The 16,907-nt window shown below is 45.4% G+C and overlaps 1 protein-coding gene across 1 annotated transcript in view; it reads left to right on the forward strand.

Annotated features, from left to right (window-relative positions):
* LOC119975646 (serine-rich adhesin for platelets-like) overlaps positions 1-16,907 on the forward strand; it is a 134,088-nt gene that overhangs the window by 35,483 nt on the left and 81,698 nt on the right. The window contains exons 3-7 of the mRNA XM_038815428.1: positions 1,688-1,765; positions 3,306-3,401; positions 5,335-5,412; positions 10,023-10,118; positions 10,714-10,809. Coding sequence (XP_038671356.1) covers positions 1,688-1,765; positions 3,306-3,401; positions 5,335-5,412; positions 10,023-10,118; positions 10,714-10,809 — 444 coding nt within the window. The remainder of the gene's footprint in view (positions 1-1,687; positions 1,766-3,305; positions 3,402-5,334; positions 5,413-10,022; positions 10,119-10,713; positions 10,810-16,907) is intronic.

A 16,907-nucleotide genomic window follows, 5' to 3' on the forward strand; every position in this document is an offset into this window, starting at 1 on the left:
CTAAATGAAATTGTGACAGCCTTCCATATTTTCATGATTTCATGCCTGCGAATACCCTAACATTTCCATTGCTACAATATCAGTTCAGCCATCCAAAGTCAGGACATTTCACAACCATCAACATGTTTGAATTCTTGGACACATTTCAAATTTTCAAATCTCATTTTGCTATTTCACAAGTGCACTGAAGCTCATCAAACACAGGATTGTTTGTGCTTCTTGTCACAACACCCCGACAATCACTTCTTCATTCAAGATTTGATGTCAAAACAAAATCAATAAACATGCTCAAGCAGTGACATTACTATCTTTCCTAATAATGGATATGACGAGTCCCATACGAATAAAAGCTTGATCAATGCATCAGTTATCATTGACACTCCTGCAATGGGATCAGACAAAAATCACCTTCACTTCCGCTGTAAACTGTACGACGTTCTCTCGGATCTTCCCCTCACCACCCCTCCAGGACCGATCCTTGACAATTACAAACTGGCACTCCGGATCCATTGCACTGCTCACATGGCACCTTGGAAGTGCTGCTGGCATCCTGGCAGTTCCATAATTGCGATGCCAGGTACCCAGGGTGGCACGGCCAGGATGCAAGACTGGTAGTGCCAAGGTGCCCGTGTCTGAGGATATCACCCTGTGTCCCTGACCACTCAGGGTTCTCCTACCCTGTGAGATGTACCCAAGGTGCCTTTACACATAGTCCACGTTTGTGTTGACAACTCCTAAATGGCGCCCTGGCGAGGTATCGCAGGCATGACCGTTTGCCGTGTGAACCAGCATCCGGATATTTAAATGGTTCATTTCAATGGCGCATTTAAATTTGCATTGATGGATCTTACCTGGCCTAATTTGGGGCTCTCCCGGGATGAACCCATCACACCTGGATCCGTGTCGGGCGCAAGGTGACTGCTGAATCCTGCCCACAATATATCATATGACCTGTTTCTCGCTGTTAATTAACATTTCCATGCTTAGCATATATCACATCTTCTGGAGCAATCTAAATTTTCACAGTAACTTTTCACAGTGACTTCATTGCAGTGTTAATGTAATCCAACTTGTGATAATAATAGTTGTTATAATTATTATCAATATTGACAGAATAAGTTACAAATATTGGTGATACCTTTTGCATCAAAGAAATGCAAACTGGGTGGTATGGTGGCGTAGTGGTTAGCACTGTTGCCTATGGCGCTGAGGACCCGGCATCGATCTCGGCCCCGGGTCAGTGTCAGTGTGGAGTTTGCACAATCTCCCCGTATCTGCGTGTGTTTCACCCCCACAACCCAAAGATGTGCAGATTAGGCAGATTGATCACACTAAATTGCCTCTCAATGGATAAAACAAAATAATTGGATACACTTAATTTACAAAAAAAAAAGAAATACAACCAATGATATTTATTGGTATTTTGTAAACTCAATAACTAAAATTGAGCAGACAAGTTTGTACTGCCTGTAGTCAAAAACTCTATTTTAAAGCGAAACATCTGCAACAACGCACTAATGAATACAATATGTACTCCTTAACTTAGAGTTCCAGGTTAGTCTGCATATAAGTATCCCAGCACTTTCAAATTTTCACATCTCCCAAGATTTTTATTCATATTGTTGACCTCTTCCTCAATTTATGTGCTTTTTACTTCACTGATATCTGTGAACTCTGTTATCAACAGCAACATCACCATCGACTTCAACATCAACTGAACCACCGACAACGGTAACCACCGCTTTAAACACTTCAGCAACAACAGGTACTTTCATTGCTATCCAATTGTCAATGTTTAACCTCTAATTGATCACTCATAAGTTAAACAAGCAGTGAGCTAGTCTTACCTGGAATATCATCATCAACATTTCTGAAATTCCATATTTTCTTTATTTCATGTCGCGAATAGCCTTACATTTTCATTGCTACAATATCAGTTCAGCCATCAAAAGTCAGGACATTTCCAGACCTTCAACAAGTTTGAGTTCTCAGACACATTTCAAATATTCAAATTTCATTTTGCTTTCTCACAAATGAACTGAAACTAATAAAACAAATGATTGTATGTGCTTCTTGGCACAACGCCTACAATCACATCTTCATTCAAGATTTCTTGTCAAACCAAAATCAATAAACATGCTCATGCAGTGACATTCCTATCTTTCCTAATAATGGATATGACTCATGCCATAAGGAACAAAAGCTTGTTTCATGTATCAGTTATCATTGGCGCTCCTTCAATGGGATCATACAAAAATCACATTCACTTCCGCTGTGAACTATACGACGTTCTCTCGGCCACTGGCAACTCCCCCTCACGACCCCTCCAGGCCCGATCCCTGACAGTTACAAACTGGCACCCCAGATCCATGGCATTGCCCACTTGTGACCTTGGCAGTGCTGCTGGCACCCTGGCAGTACCACCCAGGCACACTGGCAGTGCCATAATTGCTATGCCAGGTGCCAAGGTGGCACTGCAAGGATGAAAGATTGTAAGTGCGAAAGTGCCCGTGTCTACCCTATATACCTTACCACTCAGGGTTTCTACTGCTCTGTGAGATGTACCAAGGTGCCATTACACGTGGTCTACGTTTGTGTTGCCCCATCCTAAATGGCGCCCTGGCGTGGTCCCGCAGGCATGCCATTTGCTCTCGGGCGCTGGATGAACCGGTGTACGGGTATTTGAACGACTCATTTCAATGGCGCATTTAAATATGCATTACTGGATCTTCCCCAGGCCGATTTTGGGCTCGCCCTGGTTTCACCCAGCCTGCACGGATCTGTGCCGAGCGCAAAGCAATTGCTGAATCCCGCCCACAATTTATCATAATTACCTGTTTTTCGCTGTTAATTTACCTTTCTATCATTAGAATATATGACAACTTCTGGAGCAATCCAATTTTTCACAGTAACTTTTACTTTGTTAATGTAATCCTGCTTGTGACACTAAAGATTATTATTTTTGACAGGGTAAATTACAAATGTTCGTGATACCTTTTGCATAAATGAAAAGCAAACAATGATATTCATTGGTATTTTTAAAACTCAATAAATAAAATGAGCAGACAAGTTTGTACTGCCCGTAGTAGAAACATCTTGTTACATTGTACTTCAAAATACAACATGTACTCCTTAAATTGAAGATCCAGGCTAGTCTGCGAATAAGTATCACAGCACTCAAATTTTCAAATCTCACATGATTTTTATTCATGTTGTTGACCTTATCTTGCTGAATTTATGTGCTTTTTGCTGCAATTAATTGGGCGATTGCGTCACTTCACTGACAACTCTATTATCATCAACAGCAACATCACCATCAACTTCAACATCAACTCAACCATCTACAATGGTAACCACAGCTTTCAACACTTCAGCTTCAACAGCAATAAGTGAAACAACAGGTATTTCCAGTACTATCCAATTGTCAATGTTCAACGTTTAACTGATAAGTGATATGTAAAACAAGCAGTGAACCAGTCTTACCTGGAATATCATCATCAGCCTAAATGAAATTGTAACAGCCTTCCATATTTTCATGATTTCATGCCTGCGAATACCCTAACATTTCCATTGCTACAATATCAGTTCAGCCATCCAAAGTCAGGACATTTCACAACCATCAACATGTTTGAATTCTTGGACACATTTCAAATTTTCAAATCTCATTTTGCTATTTCACAAGTGCACTGAAGCTCATCAAACACAGGATTGTTTGTGCTTCTTGTCACAACACCCCGACAATCACTTCTTCATTCAAGATTTGATGTCAAAACAAAATCAATAAACATGCTCAAGCAGTGACATTACTATCTTTCCTAATAATGGATATGACGAGTCCCATACGAATAAAAGCTTGATCAATGCATCAGTTATCATTGTAAGAAGTCTTACAACACCAGGTTAAAGTCCAACAGGTTTGTTTCAAACACAAGCTTTCGGAGCACGGCTCCTTCTTCAGGTGATCAGTTATCATTGACACTCCTGCAATGGGATCAGACAAAAATCACCTTCACTTCCGCTGTAAACTGTACGACGTTCTCTCGGATCTTCCCCTCACAACCCCTCCAGGACCGATCCTTGACAATTACAAACTGGCACTCCGGATCCATTGCACTGCTCACATGGCACCTTGGAAGTGCTGCTGGCATCCTGGAAGTACCTCCGAGGCACCCTGGCAGTTCCATAATTGCGATGCCAGGTACCCAGGGTGGCACGGCCAGGATGCAAGACTGGTAGTGCCAAGGTGCCCGTGTCTGAGGATATCACCCTGTGTCCCTGACCACTCAGGGTTTCTCCTACCCTGTGAGATGTACCCAAGGTGCCATTACACATAGTCCACGTTTGTGTTGACAACTCCTAAATGGCGCCCTGGCGAGGTATCGCAGGCATGACCGTTTGCCGTGTGAACCAGCATCCGGATATTTAAATGGTTCATTTCAATGGCGCATTTAAATTTGCATTGATGGATCTTACCTGGCCTAATTTGGGGCTCTCCCGGGATGAACCCATCACACCTGGATCCGTGTCGGGCGCAAGGTGACTGCTGAATCCTGCCCACAATATATCATATGACCTGTTTCTCGCTGTTAATTAACATTTCCATGCTTAGCATATATCACATCTTCTGGAGCAATCTAAATTTTCACAGTAACTTTTCACAGTGACTTCATTGCAGTGTTAATGTAATCCAACTTGTGATAATAATAGTTGTTATAATTATTATCAATATTGACAGAATAAGTTACAAATGTTGGTGATACCTTTTGCACCAAAGAAATGCAAACTGGGTGGTATGGTGGCGTAGTGGTTAGCACTGTTGCCTATGGCGCTGAGGACCCGGCATCGATCTCGGCCCCGGGTCAGTGTCAGTGTGGAGTTTGCACAATCTCCCCGTATCTGCGTGTGTTTCACCCCCACAACTCAAAGATGTGCAGATTAGGCAGATTGATCACACTAAATTGCCTCTCAATGGATAAAACAAAATAATTGGATACACTTAATTTACAAAAAAAAAGAAATACAACCAATGATATTTATTGGTATTTTGTAAACTCAATAACTAAAATTGAGCAGACAAGTTTGTACTTCCTGTAGTCAAAAACTCTATTTTAAAGCGAAACATCTGCAACAACGCACTAATGAATACAATATGTACTCCTTAACTTAGAGTTCCAGGTTAGTCTGCATATAAGTATCCCAGCACTTTCAAATTTTCACATCTCCCAAGATTTTTATTCATATTGTTGACCTCTACCTCAATTTATGTGCTTTTTGCTGCAATGATTTGGGCTATTGCTTTACTTCACTGACAACTGTGAACTCTGTTATCAACAGCAACATCACCATCGACTTCAACATCAACTGAACCACCGACAACGGTAACCACCGCTTTAAACACTTCAGCAACAACAGGTACTTTCATTGCTATCCAATTGTCAATGTTTAACCTCTAATTGATCACTCATAAGTTAAACAAGCAGTGAGCCAGTCTTACCTGGAATATCATCATCAACATTTCTGAAATTCCATATTTTCTTTATTTCATGTCGTGAATAGCCTTACATTTTCATTGCTACAATATCAGTTCAGCCATCAAAAGTCAGGACATTTCCAGACCTTCAACAAGTTTGAGTTCTCAGACACATTTCAAATATTCAAATCTCATTTTGCTTTCTCACAAATGAACTGAAACTAATAAAACAAATGATTGTATGTGCTTCTTGGCACAACGCCTACAATCTGAATGCTCGTAGTATTCGGAATAAAGTAAATGAGTTGGTGGCACAAATCATCGTAAATGACTATGATTTAGTGGCCATTACTGAAACATGGTTAAAGGATGGTCACGACTGGGAGTTAAATATCCGAGGGTATCAAACTATTCGGAAGGACAGAGTGGATGGTAAGGGAGGTGGTGTTGCTCTGTTATTTAAGGATGACATCCGGGCCATAGTAAGGGATGACATCGGTGCTATGGAGGATAAGGTTGAATCCATTTGGGTGGAAATCAGGAAGGAATAGTAAGGCAAAAAAGTCACTGATAGGAGAAGTCTATCGGCCACCAAATAGTAACGAGATGGTGGGGCAGGCAATAAACAAAGAAATAACTGATGCATGTAGAAATGGTACAGCAGTTATCATGGGGGATTTTAATCTACATGTCGATTGGTTTAACCAGGTCGGTCAAGGCAACCGTGAGGAGGAGTTCATAGAATGTATCCGCGATAGTTTCCTAGAACAGTATGTAATGGAACCTACGAGGGAACAAGCGGTCCTAGATCTTGTCCTGTGTAATGAGACAGGATTGATTCATGATCTCATAGTTAGGGATCCTCTCGGAAGGAGCGATCACAATATGGTGGAATTTAAAATACAGATGGAGGGTGAGAAAGTAAAATCAAATACTAGTGTTTTGTGCTTAAACAAAGGTGATTACAAGGGGATGAGAGAAGAACTAGCTAAGGTAGACTGGGAGCTAAGACTTTATGGTGGAACAGTTGAGGAACAGTGGAGAACCTTCCAAGCGATATTTCACAGTGCTCAGCAAAGGTTTATACCAACAAAAAGGAAGGACGGAAGAAAGAGGGAAAATCGACCGTGGATATCTAAGGAAATAAGGGAGAGTATCAAATTGAAGGAAAAAGCATATAAAGTGGCAAAGATTGCTGGGAGATTAGAGGACTGGGAAATCTTTAGGGGGCAACAGAAAGCTACTAAAAAAGCTATAAAGAAGAGTAAAATAGATTATGAGAGTAAACTTGATCAGAATATAAAAACAGATAGTAAAAGTTTCTACAAATATATAAAACAAAGAGTCCTTTAGACTAGAGGATGAGAAGGGAGATTTAATAATGGGAGATGAGGAAATGGCTGAGGAACTGAACAGGCTTTTTGGGTCAGTCTTCACAAATAACATGCCAATGATTGATGGAAATTAGGCTATGACAGTAAAAGTTTTTACAAATATATAAGACAAAAAAGAGTGGCTAAGGTTAAATATTGGTCCTTTAGAGGATGAGAAGGGAGTTTTAATAATGGGAAATGAGGAAATGGCTGAGGAACTGAACAGGTTTTTTGGGTCGGTCTTCACAGTGGAAGACACAAATAACATGCCAGCGACTGATAGAAATGAGGCTATGACAGGTGAGGACCTTGAGAGGATTGTTATCACTAAGGAGGGAGTGATGGGCAAGCTAATGGGTCTAAAGGTAGACAAGTCTCCTGGCCCTGATGGAATGCATCCCAGAGTGCTAAAAGAGATGGCTAGGGAAATTGCAGATGCACTAGTGATAATTTACCGAAATTCACTAGACTCTGGGGTGGTCCCGGTAGATTGAAAATTAGCAAACGTGACGCCACTGTTTAAAAAAGGAGGTAGGCAGAAAGCAGGAAATTATAGGCCAATGAGTTTAACTTCGGTAATAGGGAAGATGCTGGAATCTATCATCAAGGAAGAAATTGCGAGGCATCTGGATAGAAATTGTCCCATTGGGCAGACGCAGCATCGGTTCGTAAAAGGCAGGTCATGCCTAACTAATTTAGTGGAATTTTTTGAGGACATTACCAGTGCAGTAGATAACGGGGAGCCGATGGATGTGGTATATCTGGAATTCCAGAAAGCCTTTGACAAGGTGCCACACAAAAGGTTGCTGCATAAGATAAAGATGCATGGCATTAAGGGTAAAGTAGTAGCATGGATAGAGGATTGGTTAATTAATAGAAAGCAAAGAGTTGGGATAAATGGGTGTTTCTCTGGTTGGCAATCAGTAGCTAGTGGTGTCCCTCAGGGATCCGTGTTGGGCCCACAATTGTTCACAATTTACATTGATGATTTGGAGTTGGGGACCAAGGGCAATGTGTCCAAGTTTGCAGATGACACTAAGATGAGTGGTAAAGCGAAAAGTGCAGAGGATACTGGAAGTCTGCAGAGGGATTTGGATAGGTTAAGTGAATGGGCTCGGGTCTGGCAGATGGAATACAATGTTGACAAATGTGAGGTTATCCATTTTGGTAGGAATAACAGCAAACGGGATTATTATTTAAACGATAAAATATTAAAGCATGCCGCTGTTCAGAGAGACTTGGGTGTGCTAGTGCATGAGTCACAGAAGGTTGGTTTACAAGTGCAACAGGTGATTAAGAAGGCAATTGGAATTTTGTCCTTCATTGCTAGAGGGATGGAGTTTAAGACTAGGGAGGTTATGTTGCAATTGTATAAGGTGTTAGTGCGGCCACACCTGGAGTATTGTGTTCAGTTTTGGTCTCCTTACTTGAGAAAGGATGTACTGGCGCTGGAGGGTGTGCAGAGGAGATTCACTAGGTTAATCCCGGAGCTGAAGGGGTTGGATTATGAGGAGAGGTTGAGTAGACTGGGACTGTACTCGTTGGAATTTAGAAGGATGAGGGGGGATCTTATAGAAACATTTAAAATTATGAAGGGAATAGATAGGATAGATGCGGGCAGGTTGTTTCCACTGGCGGGTGACAGCAGAACTAGGGGGCATAGCCTCAAAATAAGGGGAAGTAGATTTAGAACTGAGTTTAGGAGGAACTTCTTCACCCAAAGGGTTGTGAATCTATGGAATTCCTTGCCCAGTGAAGCAGTTGAGGCTCCTTCATTACATGTTTTTAAGGTAAAGATAGATAGTTTTTTGAAGAATAAAGGGATTAAGGGTTATGGTGTTTGGGCCGGAAAGTGGAGCTGAGTCCACAAAAGATCAGCCATGAACTAATTAAATGGCGGAGCAGGCTCGAGGGGCCAGATGGCCTACTCCTGCTCCTAGTTCTTATGTTCTTATGTTCTTATAATCACATCTTCATTCAAGATTTCTTGTCAAACCAAAATCAATAAACATGCTCATGCAGTGACATTCCTATCTTTCCTAATAATGGATATGACTCATGCCATAAGGAACAAAAGCTTGTTTCATGTATCAGTTATCATTGGCGCTCCTTCAATGGGATCATACAAAAATCACATTCACTTCCGCTGTGAACTATACGACGTTCTCTCGGCCACTGGCAACTCCCCCTCACGACCCCTCCAGGCCCGATCCCTGACAGTTACAAACTGGCACCCCAGATCCATGGCATTGCCCACTTGTGACCTTGGCAGTGCTGCTGGCACCCTGGCTGTACCACCCAGGCACACTGGCAGTGCCATAATTGCTATGCCAGGTGCCAAGGTGGCACTGCAAGGATGAAAGATTGTTAGTGCGAAAGTGCCCGTGTCTACCCTATATACCTTACCACTCAGGGTTTCTACTGCTCTGTGAGATGTACCAAGGTGCCATTACACGTGGTCTACGTTTGTGTTGCCCCATCCTAAATGGCGCCCTGGCGTGGTCCCGCAGGCATGCCATTTGCTCTCGGGCGCTGGATGAACCGGTGTACGGGTATTTGAACGACTCATTTCAATGGCGCATTTAAATATGCATTACTGGATCTTCCCCAGGCCGATTTTGGGCTCGCCCTGGTTTCACCCAGCCTGCACGGATCTGTGCCGAGCGCAAAGCAATTGCTGAATCCCGCCCACAATTTATCATAATTACCTGTTTTTCGCTGTTAATTTACCTTTCTATCATTAGAATATATGACAACTTCTGGAGCAATCCAATTTTTCACAGTAACCTTTACTTTGTTAATGTAATCCTGCTTGTGACACTAAAGATTATTATTATTGACAGGGTAAATTACAAATGTTCGTGAGACCTTTTGCATAAATGAAAAGCAAACAATGATATTCATTGGTATTTTTTAAACTCAATAAATAAAATGAGCAGACAAGTTTGTACTGCCCGTAGTCGAAACATCTTGTTACATTGTACTTCAAAATACAACATGTACTCCTTAAATTGAAGATCCAGGCTAGTCTGCGAATAAGTATCACAGCACTCAAATTTTCAAATCTCACATGATTTATATTCATATTGTTGACCTTTTCTTGCTGAATTTATGTGCTTTTTGCTGCAATTAATTGGGCGATTGCGTCACTTCACTGACAACTCTATTATCATCAACAGCAACATCACCATCAACTTCAACATCAACTCAACCATCTACAATGGTAACCACAGCTTTCAACACTTCAGCTTCAACAGCAATAAGTGAAACAACAGGTATTTCCAGTGCTATCCAATTGTCAATGTTCAACATTTAACTGATAAGTGATATGTAAAACAAGCAGTGAACCAGTCTTACCTGGAATATCATCATCAGCCTAAATGAAATTGTAACAGCCTTCCATATTTTCATGATTTCATGCCTGCGAATACCCTAACATTTCCATTGCTACAATATCAGTTCAGCCATCCAAAGTCAGGACATTTCAATGACCGTCAATATGTTTGAATTCTTGGGCACATTTCAAATTTTCAAATTTCAATTTGCTATCTCAGAAATGAACTGAAGCTAATAAAACACATGGGTGTTTGTGCTTCTTGTCACAACTCCTACAATCACTTCTTCATTCAAGATTCTATAACTCTATATTAGCAGCGAAGCACCTTGCCACAAGGTACATAATAATACCATATGTGCTCCTTAACTTGGAGATCCAGGTAGTCTGCGAATAAGTATCCCAGCACTTCCAAATTTTCAAATCTCCCATGATTTTTATTCATGTAGTTGACCTTTTCTTGCTCAATTTATGTGCTTTTTGCTGCAATAATTTGAACTATTGCTTTACTTCCCTGACAACTATGTTATCAACAGCAACGTCACCATCGACTTCAACATCAACTGAACCATCTACAATTGTATCCACAGCTTTGAACACTTCAGCACCAATATCAACAAGTGAAACAACAGGTATATTCAGTGCTGTGCAATTGTCAATGTTTAACCACTAACTGATAACTCATATGTTTTTTTTGAGGTATTTATTTGGTATTTATTTGGCATTGTAACAGCAACAAGATAAACAATGTACATAAAAAAGAAAATATTAACCTAGTGTAAATACCACTTCCCTCTCCCACAGGTCCCACCATTATTTAACCCCTAATCTACGCTAGCTTAACCCCCCCCCCACTTCTGCTGATGAATAATTCTCTGCAAAGAAGTCGACAAATTGTTGCCACCTCCGGGTGAACCCTAACAGTGACCTTCTCATGGTGAACTTAATTTTCTCCAGGCAGAGGAAGCCAGCCATGTCCGAAAGCCAGGTCTCCGATTTCGGGGGCTTCGAGTCCCTCCATGCTAGTAATATCCGCCTCCGGGCTACCAAGGAAGCAAAGGCCAGAACATCTGCCTGTTCCTCCTCCTGGATTCCCGGATCCTGCGACACCCCGAAAATCGCCACCTCTGGACTCAATGCTATCCTTGTATTTAATACCTTGGACATGACTTCGGCAAACCCCTGCGAAAATCCCCTCAGCTTTGGACATGGCCAGAACATGTGGACATGTTTTGCTGCAGCCCCCCCCCCCCCCCCCCCCCCGCCCCCGCACATTTCGCACACATGTCTTCCACCCCAAAGAATCTGCCCATCCGGGCCACTGTCACGTGAACCCGGTAAACGACCTTAAATTGGATCAGGCTGAGCCTGGCACATGTTGCGGTCGCGTTGGCCCTACTCAACGTGCCCGCCCAAAGGCCCTCCTCTATCTCTCCCCCCAGCTCCTTGATGCATTATCAATTACCACAGAGACGAGAGTAGTGGAACAATCGAGGCTTTATTGAGCAAAGATGTTGTGCCTCCTGTAGCTGCTACCAGAATGGCTGCAGCACCAGCGAGCACACATATTTATACGCCGCCTACTGGGCGGACCCATGTACCTCTACTATACGTGTCTTACCGTAATACATATAATACTGCTAGTGGTGACGACCACACTCCTCTTCCCACTTTTGCTTCAGCTCCTCGGTCTGCGTCACCTCCGATCCCATAAGCTCTTTATATATGTCCGAAACGCTGCCCTCTCCTCTCCATCCTCTAGAAACCACCCTATCCTGAATCCCCCTAGCGGTAGGAGTGGAAAGGTTGCTACCTGCCTCCGCAGAAAGTCCCGCACCTGCAGACATCGAAATTCATTTCCCCCCTGCCAGTGTAAACTTCTCCTCCAGCGCCCTCATACTTGGGAAGCTCCCTTCTATAAACAAGTCCCCAATCCTCTCGATCCCCGCTAAATTCATAACCCCCTGTCCATCCTTCCCAGGGCAAACCGGCGATTATCGCAGATTGGGGACCAGACCGATGTCCCCTCTGCTCTCTCATGTCTCCTCCACTGCCCCCAGACACTCAGGGCCGAGGCATCGTTACCAAGGCCCCAGACTTGTGCCCTTACAAGAAGCAGCCCCCCCCCCCCCCCCCCCCCCACCAGCCACCTCGTCACCATGGCTATATTAACCGCCGAATAATAATTGCTGAAATTCGGCAGCGGCAGCCCACCATCCCCCCCAACTCCACCCGAGCATTGCCCTCTTTACTCGTGGGGACTTGCCCCCCCCCCCCCCCCCACACACAAAGCCCGCAATAACTTTATTGACCCGCTTAAAAGAGGACAGCGGGATGAAGATGGCGAGACATTGGAAAACGAATAGGAATCTCGAGAGGACCGTCATTTTTACCGTTTGAACTCTGCCCGCTGGAGACAACGGGAGCGCATCCCATCTCCGGAAATCCTCCTTCATCTGATCCACCAACCGGGCCAAGTTCAATTTATGTAGCCTGTCCCAGTCCCTCGCCACTTGGATACCCAGGTACCTGAAACTGTCCCCTACCACTCTGAATGGCAGTTCCCTCAGTCGCCTCTCCTGACCCTAGCTTGGACCGCAAACATTTCGCTCTTCCCCATATTAAGCTTATATTCCGAAAACTGGCCGAATTCCCCTAAAATTCCGATAATTACTTCCATCCCTTCCATTGGATCTGAAACATACAAAAGCAAGTAATCCGCATACAGCGAGACTTTGTGTTCCACCACCGCCCCCCCCCCCACCCCTTCACGGACCAGCCCTTTCCAGCCCCTTGAGGCCCTCCGAGCAATTGCCAGTGGCTCTATTGCCAGCGCAAACAGCAGTGTGGAGAGGGGTATCCCTGTCTCGTCCCCCGGTGCAGTCTAAAATAGTCCGAAGTCGTCTTGTTCGTCCATACCCTTGCCACTGGAGCCTGGTATAGCAACGTAACCCAGTCAATAAAGCCCCTCCCAAATCCGAACCGCTCCAGCACCTCCCATAAATAACCCCACTCAACCCGGTCAAAAGTGTTCTCCGCATCCATCGCGACGACTACCTCCACCTCCCTGCTCTTCTGGGGCATCGTGATCACGTTTAACAGCCTTCTTATATTGGCCACCAGGTGCCTGCCCTTAACGAACCCCGTCTGATCCTCCACGATAATGTCCGGTACACAGTCCTCAATCCTGGAGGACAAAATTTTGTCCAGCAGTTTGGCGTCTACGTTCAACAGGGAAATCAGCCTGTAAGACCCACATAGATCCAGGTCCTTGTCTCATTTCAGGATAAGCAAAATCATAGAACATAGAACAGTACAGCACAGAACAGGCCCTTCGGCCCTCGATGTTGTGCCGAGCAATGATCACCCTACTCAAACCCACGTATCCACCCTATACCCGTAACCCAACAACCCCCCCCCCCCAACCTTACTTTTTAGGACACTACGGGCAATTTAGCATGGCCAATCCACCTAACCCGCACATCTTTGGACTGTGGGAGGAAACCGGAGCACCCGGAGGAAACCCACGCACACACGGGGAAGACGTGCAGACTCCGCACAGACAGTGACCCAGCCGGGAACCGAACCTGGGACCCTGGAGCTGTGATGCATTTATGCTAACCACCATGCTACCGTGCTGCCTGTGACATTGTCTGGGGCAGAACCCTCTTTGCCTAGCCTCGTTAAACACCTTCAACAGCAGCGGTCCCAATATTCCAGAGAACATATTATAGAACTCACCTGGGTACCCATCCGGTCCCGGGGCCTTACCCGACTGCATGGCCTTCAAACCCTCCACTATCTCTTCCAACCCGATCAGGGCTCCCTGCCCTTCAAAGAGCTTCCCGTCCACCTTCGGGAACGTCATCCCCTCCAGGAGGTGCCTCATCCCCTCCGGCCCCACAGGGGGTTCCGACCTAAACAAACTGCTGTAAAAGTCCCGGAAGGTCTTACTCACCCCTGCCGAGTCCCCAACTAAGTTCCCATCCTCGTCAATAACTTTCCCTGTCTCTCTAGCTGCCTCCCTCTTTCTGAGCTGCTGTGCAAGCATCCTGCTGGCCTTCTCATCAGGCTCATATATCGCCCCCCCCCCTCGCCTTTCTGAGCTGTTCCACTGCCCTCCCTGTGGTTAACAAGCCAAATTCCGCCTGTGGCCTCCGGCGTTCCCTTAATAGCCCTGCTTCTGGAGCCTCCGCGTACCTCCTCGACTCAGAATCTCTTTTAACAGTCGGTCCGTCTCTGCCCTATCCGTCCTGTGCCTGTGAGCCCGGATCGAAATAAGCTCTCCTCTCACCACTGCCTTCAGCGCTTCCCAGACCACTGATGCTGAGACCTCCCCCGTATCATTTACCTGCAGGTAATTCAACATACAATTCCTCAGCCTCTCGCACACCGCTTCGTCCTCCAATAGCCCTACATCCAACCTCCATTGCGGGCGCTGCTTGCTATCCATACTAACCAGCAGGTCAACCCAGTGTGGAGCATGGTCTGAGATCGTAATTGGCAAGTACCCCATGTCCACCACCCCTGCCAGTAGGGCCCTGTCCAAGACAAAAAAGTCGATCCGAGAGTACGCCTTATGTACGTGGGAGTAGAAAGAAAAGTCCTTCGCCCTCGGCTGCCTAAATCTCCATGGATCCACCCCCACTATCTGTTCCATGAACCCTTTCAGTTCCTTTGCCATTGCTGGCACCCTGCCGCTCTTGAGCATGACCGATCCAGGCCGTGATAAATATCTGTATTAAAGTCCCCTCCCATGATCAGCTTGTGCGAGTCCAGGTCCGGAATCTTCCCTAGCACTCTCTTTATAAATTCTCCGTCATCCCAATTTGGCGCATATACATTAACCAGCACAACCTTCATCCTCTGCAGCTTACCACTGACCATGATATATCGACCTCCCACATCCGAGACTATTCTACCCACATCAAATGTCACCCGCTTATTAATCAAGATTGCAACCCTTCTAGTCTTTGTATCCAGCCTGGAGTGGAAAACCTGACGAATCCTGCCTTTCCTCAACCTGACCTGGTCCACTACTCTAAGGTGCATCTCCTGCAACGTTACCACGTCCGCCTTAAGTCCCCTCAGGTGCACAAACACACGTGCTCTCTTTACCGGCCCATTTAGCCCTTGAACATTCCAGGTGATCAGCCTAGTTGGGGGCAAAGTGCCACCCCCCCCCCCCTCCGCCGATCAGCCATCCCCTTTCTTGGGCCCGCCTCTAGCCCCTGCGCCGCACCTCCTCCGACCTGCACCACGGCGGCCCCCACTCCCGACTTCCTCACTGTCCCTCCACCGAAGCCCCTCCCTCAGAACCGGCCCCAACCCGCCCCCCCTAGCAACACTACTCTAAGACCTAACCCATCTAGTAAACTGAACATATGCACACCCTCCACCGTGCTTCCATGAGCTAACTCACCCTGCTAGCTTGGTGGCCCCCGCCCCCAGTGCCAAGAAGTCTCCCACCTATTGTTCCCTCGCTCCCCTCCCCCCACTCATACAAACAAATTCCCCATCTAATAATCCCAGACAAACACGCAATGGCAAAAAAACACAAAAACAAAAGCACCACCCACCGAAACTCAAACAGGCACGTCTCCATCCCGCAAAAGTGCACATCAATAAAAACAAAAGTGACATTGCTAACATCCACCGAAAAAAGAACCCAAAAACGGAAAATCAACTCCCCCCCCCCCCCCCCCCCCTCTCCATCCTCCCCTCTTGAACAGAATTCCAAAAACAGAAACGAAACGGTAAGAGGAGGCATAACCAATTGAAAAAGGGCCCAATATAGGCCAACAAGTTGCCTCAAAGTTTGAGAGTTCTCAGACCCCCACCAGTCCTTTTCTTTTAGCGAAGTCCAGCGCATCTTCGGGCGACTCAAAATAATGATGCTGGTCCTCATGTGTGACCCAAAGACGAGCCGGATACAGCAGTCTGAACTTCACCAGCTTCTTGAAGAAGATTGACTTGACTTGGTTTTGTGAGGGCCACGAAGAATTCAGCACGGGGTTTAAGAATGCAAAGAAATAACATTTATTTACAGTAACATATATATACAACAGCAGCAACAACTTCCCTTGCTGTTCACTCCTCTCTTTGCTGATTCCAAACTAGCCAGCTCTATTTATGCAGGGAATCTGTTAATGATTTCTCCACCCCCCCTCATTGGGGAAGCTCATACTCCCAAAGGATTGTGGGATTGTCATTAGTCCACAGCCAGTGGTAAGCAGGCAGGTTATAACATCCCTCCCCCACAAAGTCCAAGGAATCCACCGAAGACCCTGGCGAAGGAGGGCGTCGGACTACTTTCTCTGCAGACCGGACACCATTTGCATGAGGCGCTGGATCGGGCAGCGTGTAACGAGAAGGAGACCGGTGCTTCCGTGATGAACAGCGTAATGGTTGTACAACCAAGGCCCGTCTGAGGCATCCTGTGTCTCCATCTCGGAGTCGGAGTCTGCTGCCTCTGTCATCTCGGCATCTCTATCTCCACGCGGTTCTGTCACGACCTGCGCAGGTTTTGAGTGAGGCACCAGAGGAAGATTGTGAGGAATACTTTCCATTGTGTCTGGTCTCTGTGGCTGTAGAAATGAGCTCCGGGGACATGGAATCTATGGAAGAGATGGTCTCCTGGACCGAACGTGGTCTACATGTTTGCCCTGGAGACGGCCCTGGGCTTGCACCTGGTAAGAGACAGGGCCCATTTGGCGAAAGATTATGCCAG

Source organism: Scyliorhinus canicula, chromosome 13 (assembly GCF_902713615.1).
Source record: "Scyliorhinus canicula chromosome 13, sScyCan1.1, whole genome shotgun sequence".
Taxonomy (NCBI): domain Eukaryota; kingdom Metazoa; phylum Chordata; class Chondrichthyes; order Carcharhiniformes; family Scyliorhinidae; genus Scyliorhinus; species Scyliorhinus canicula.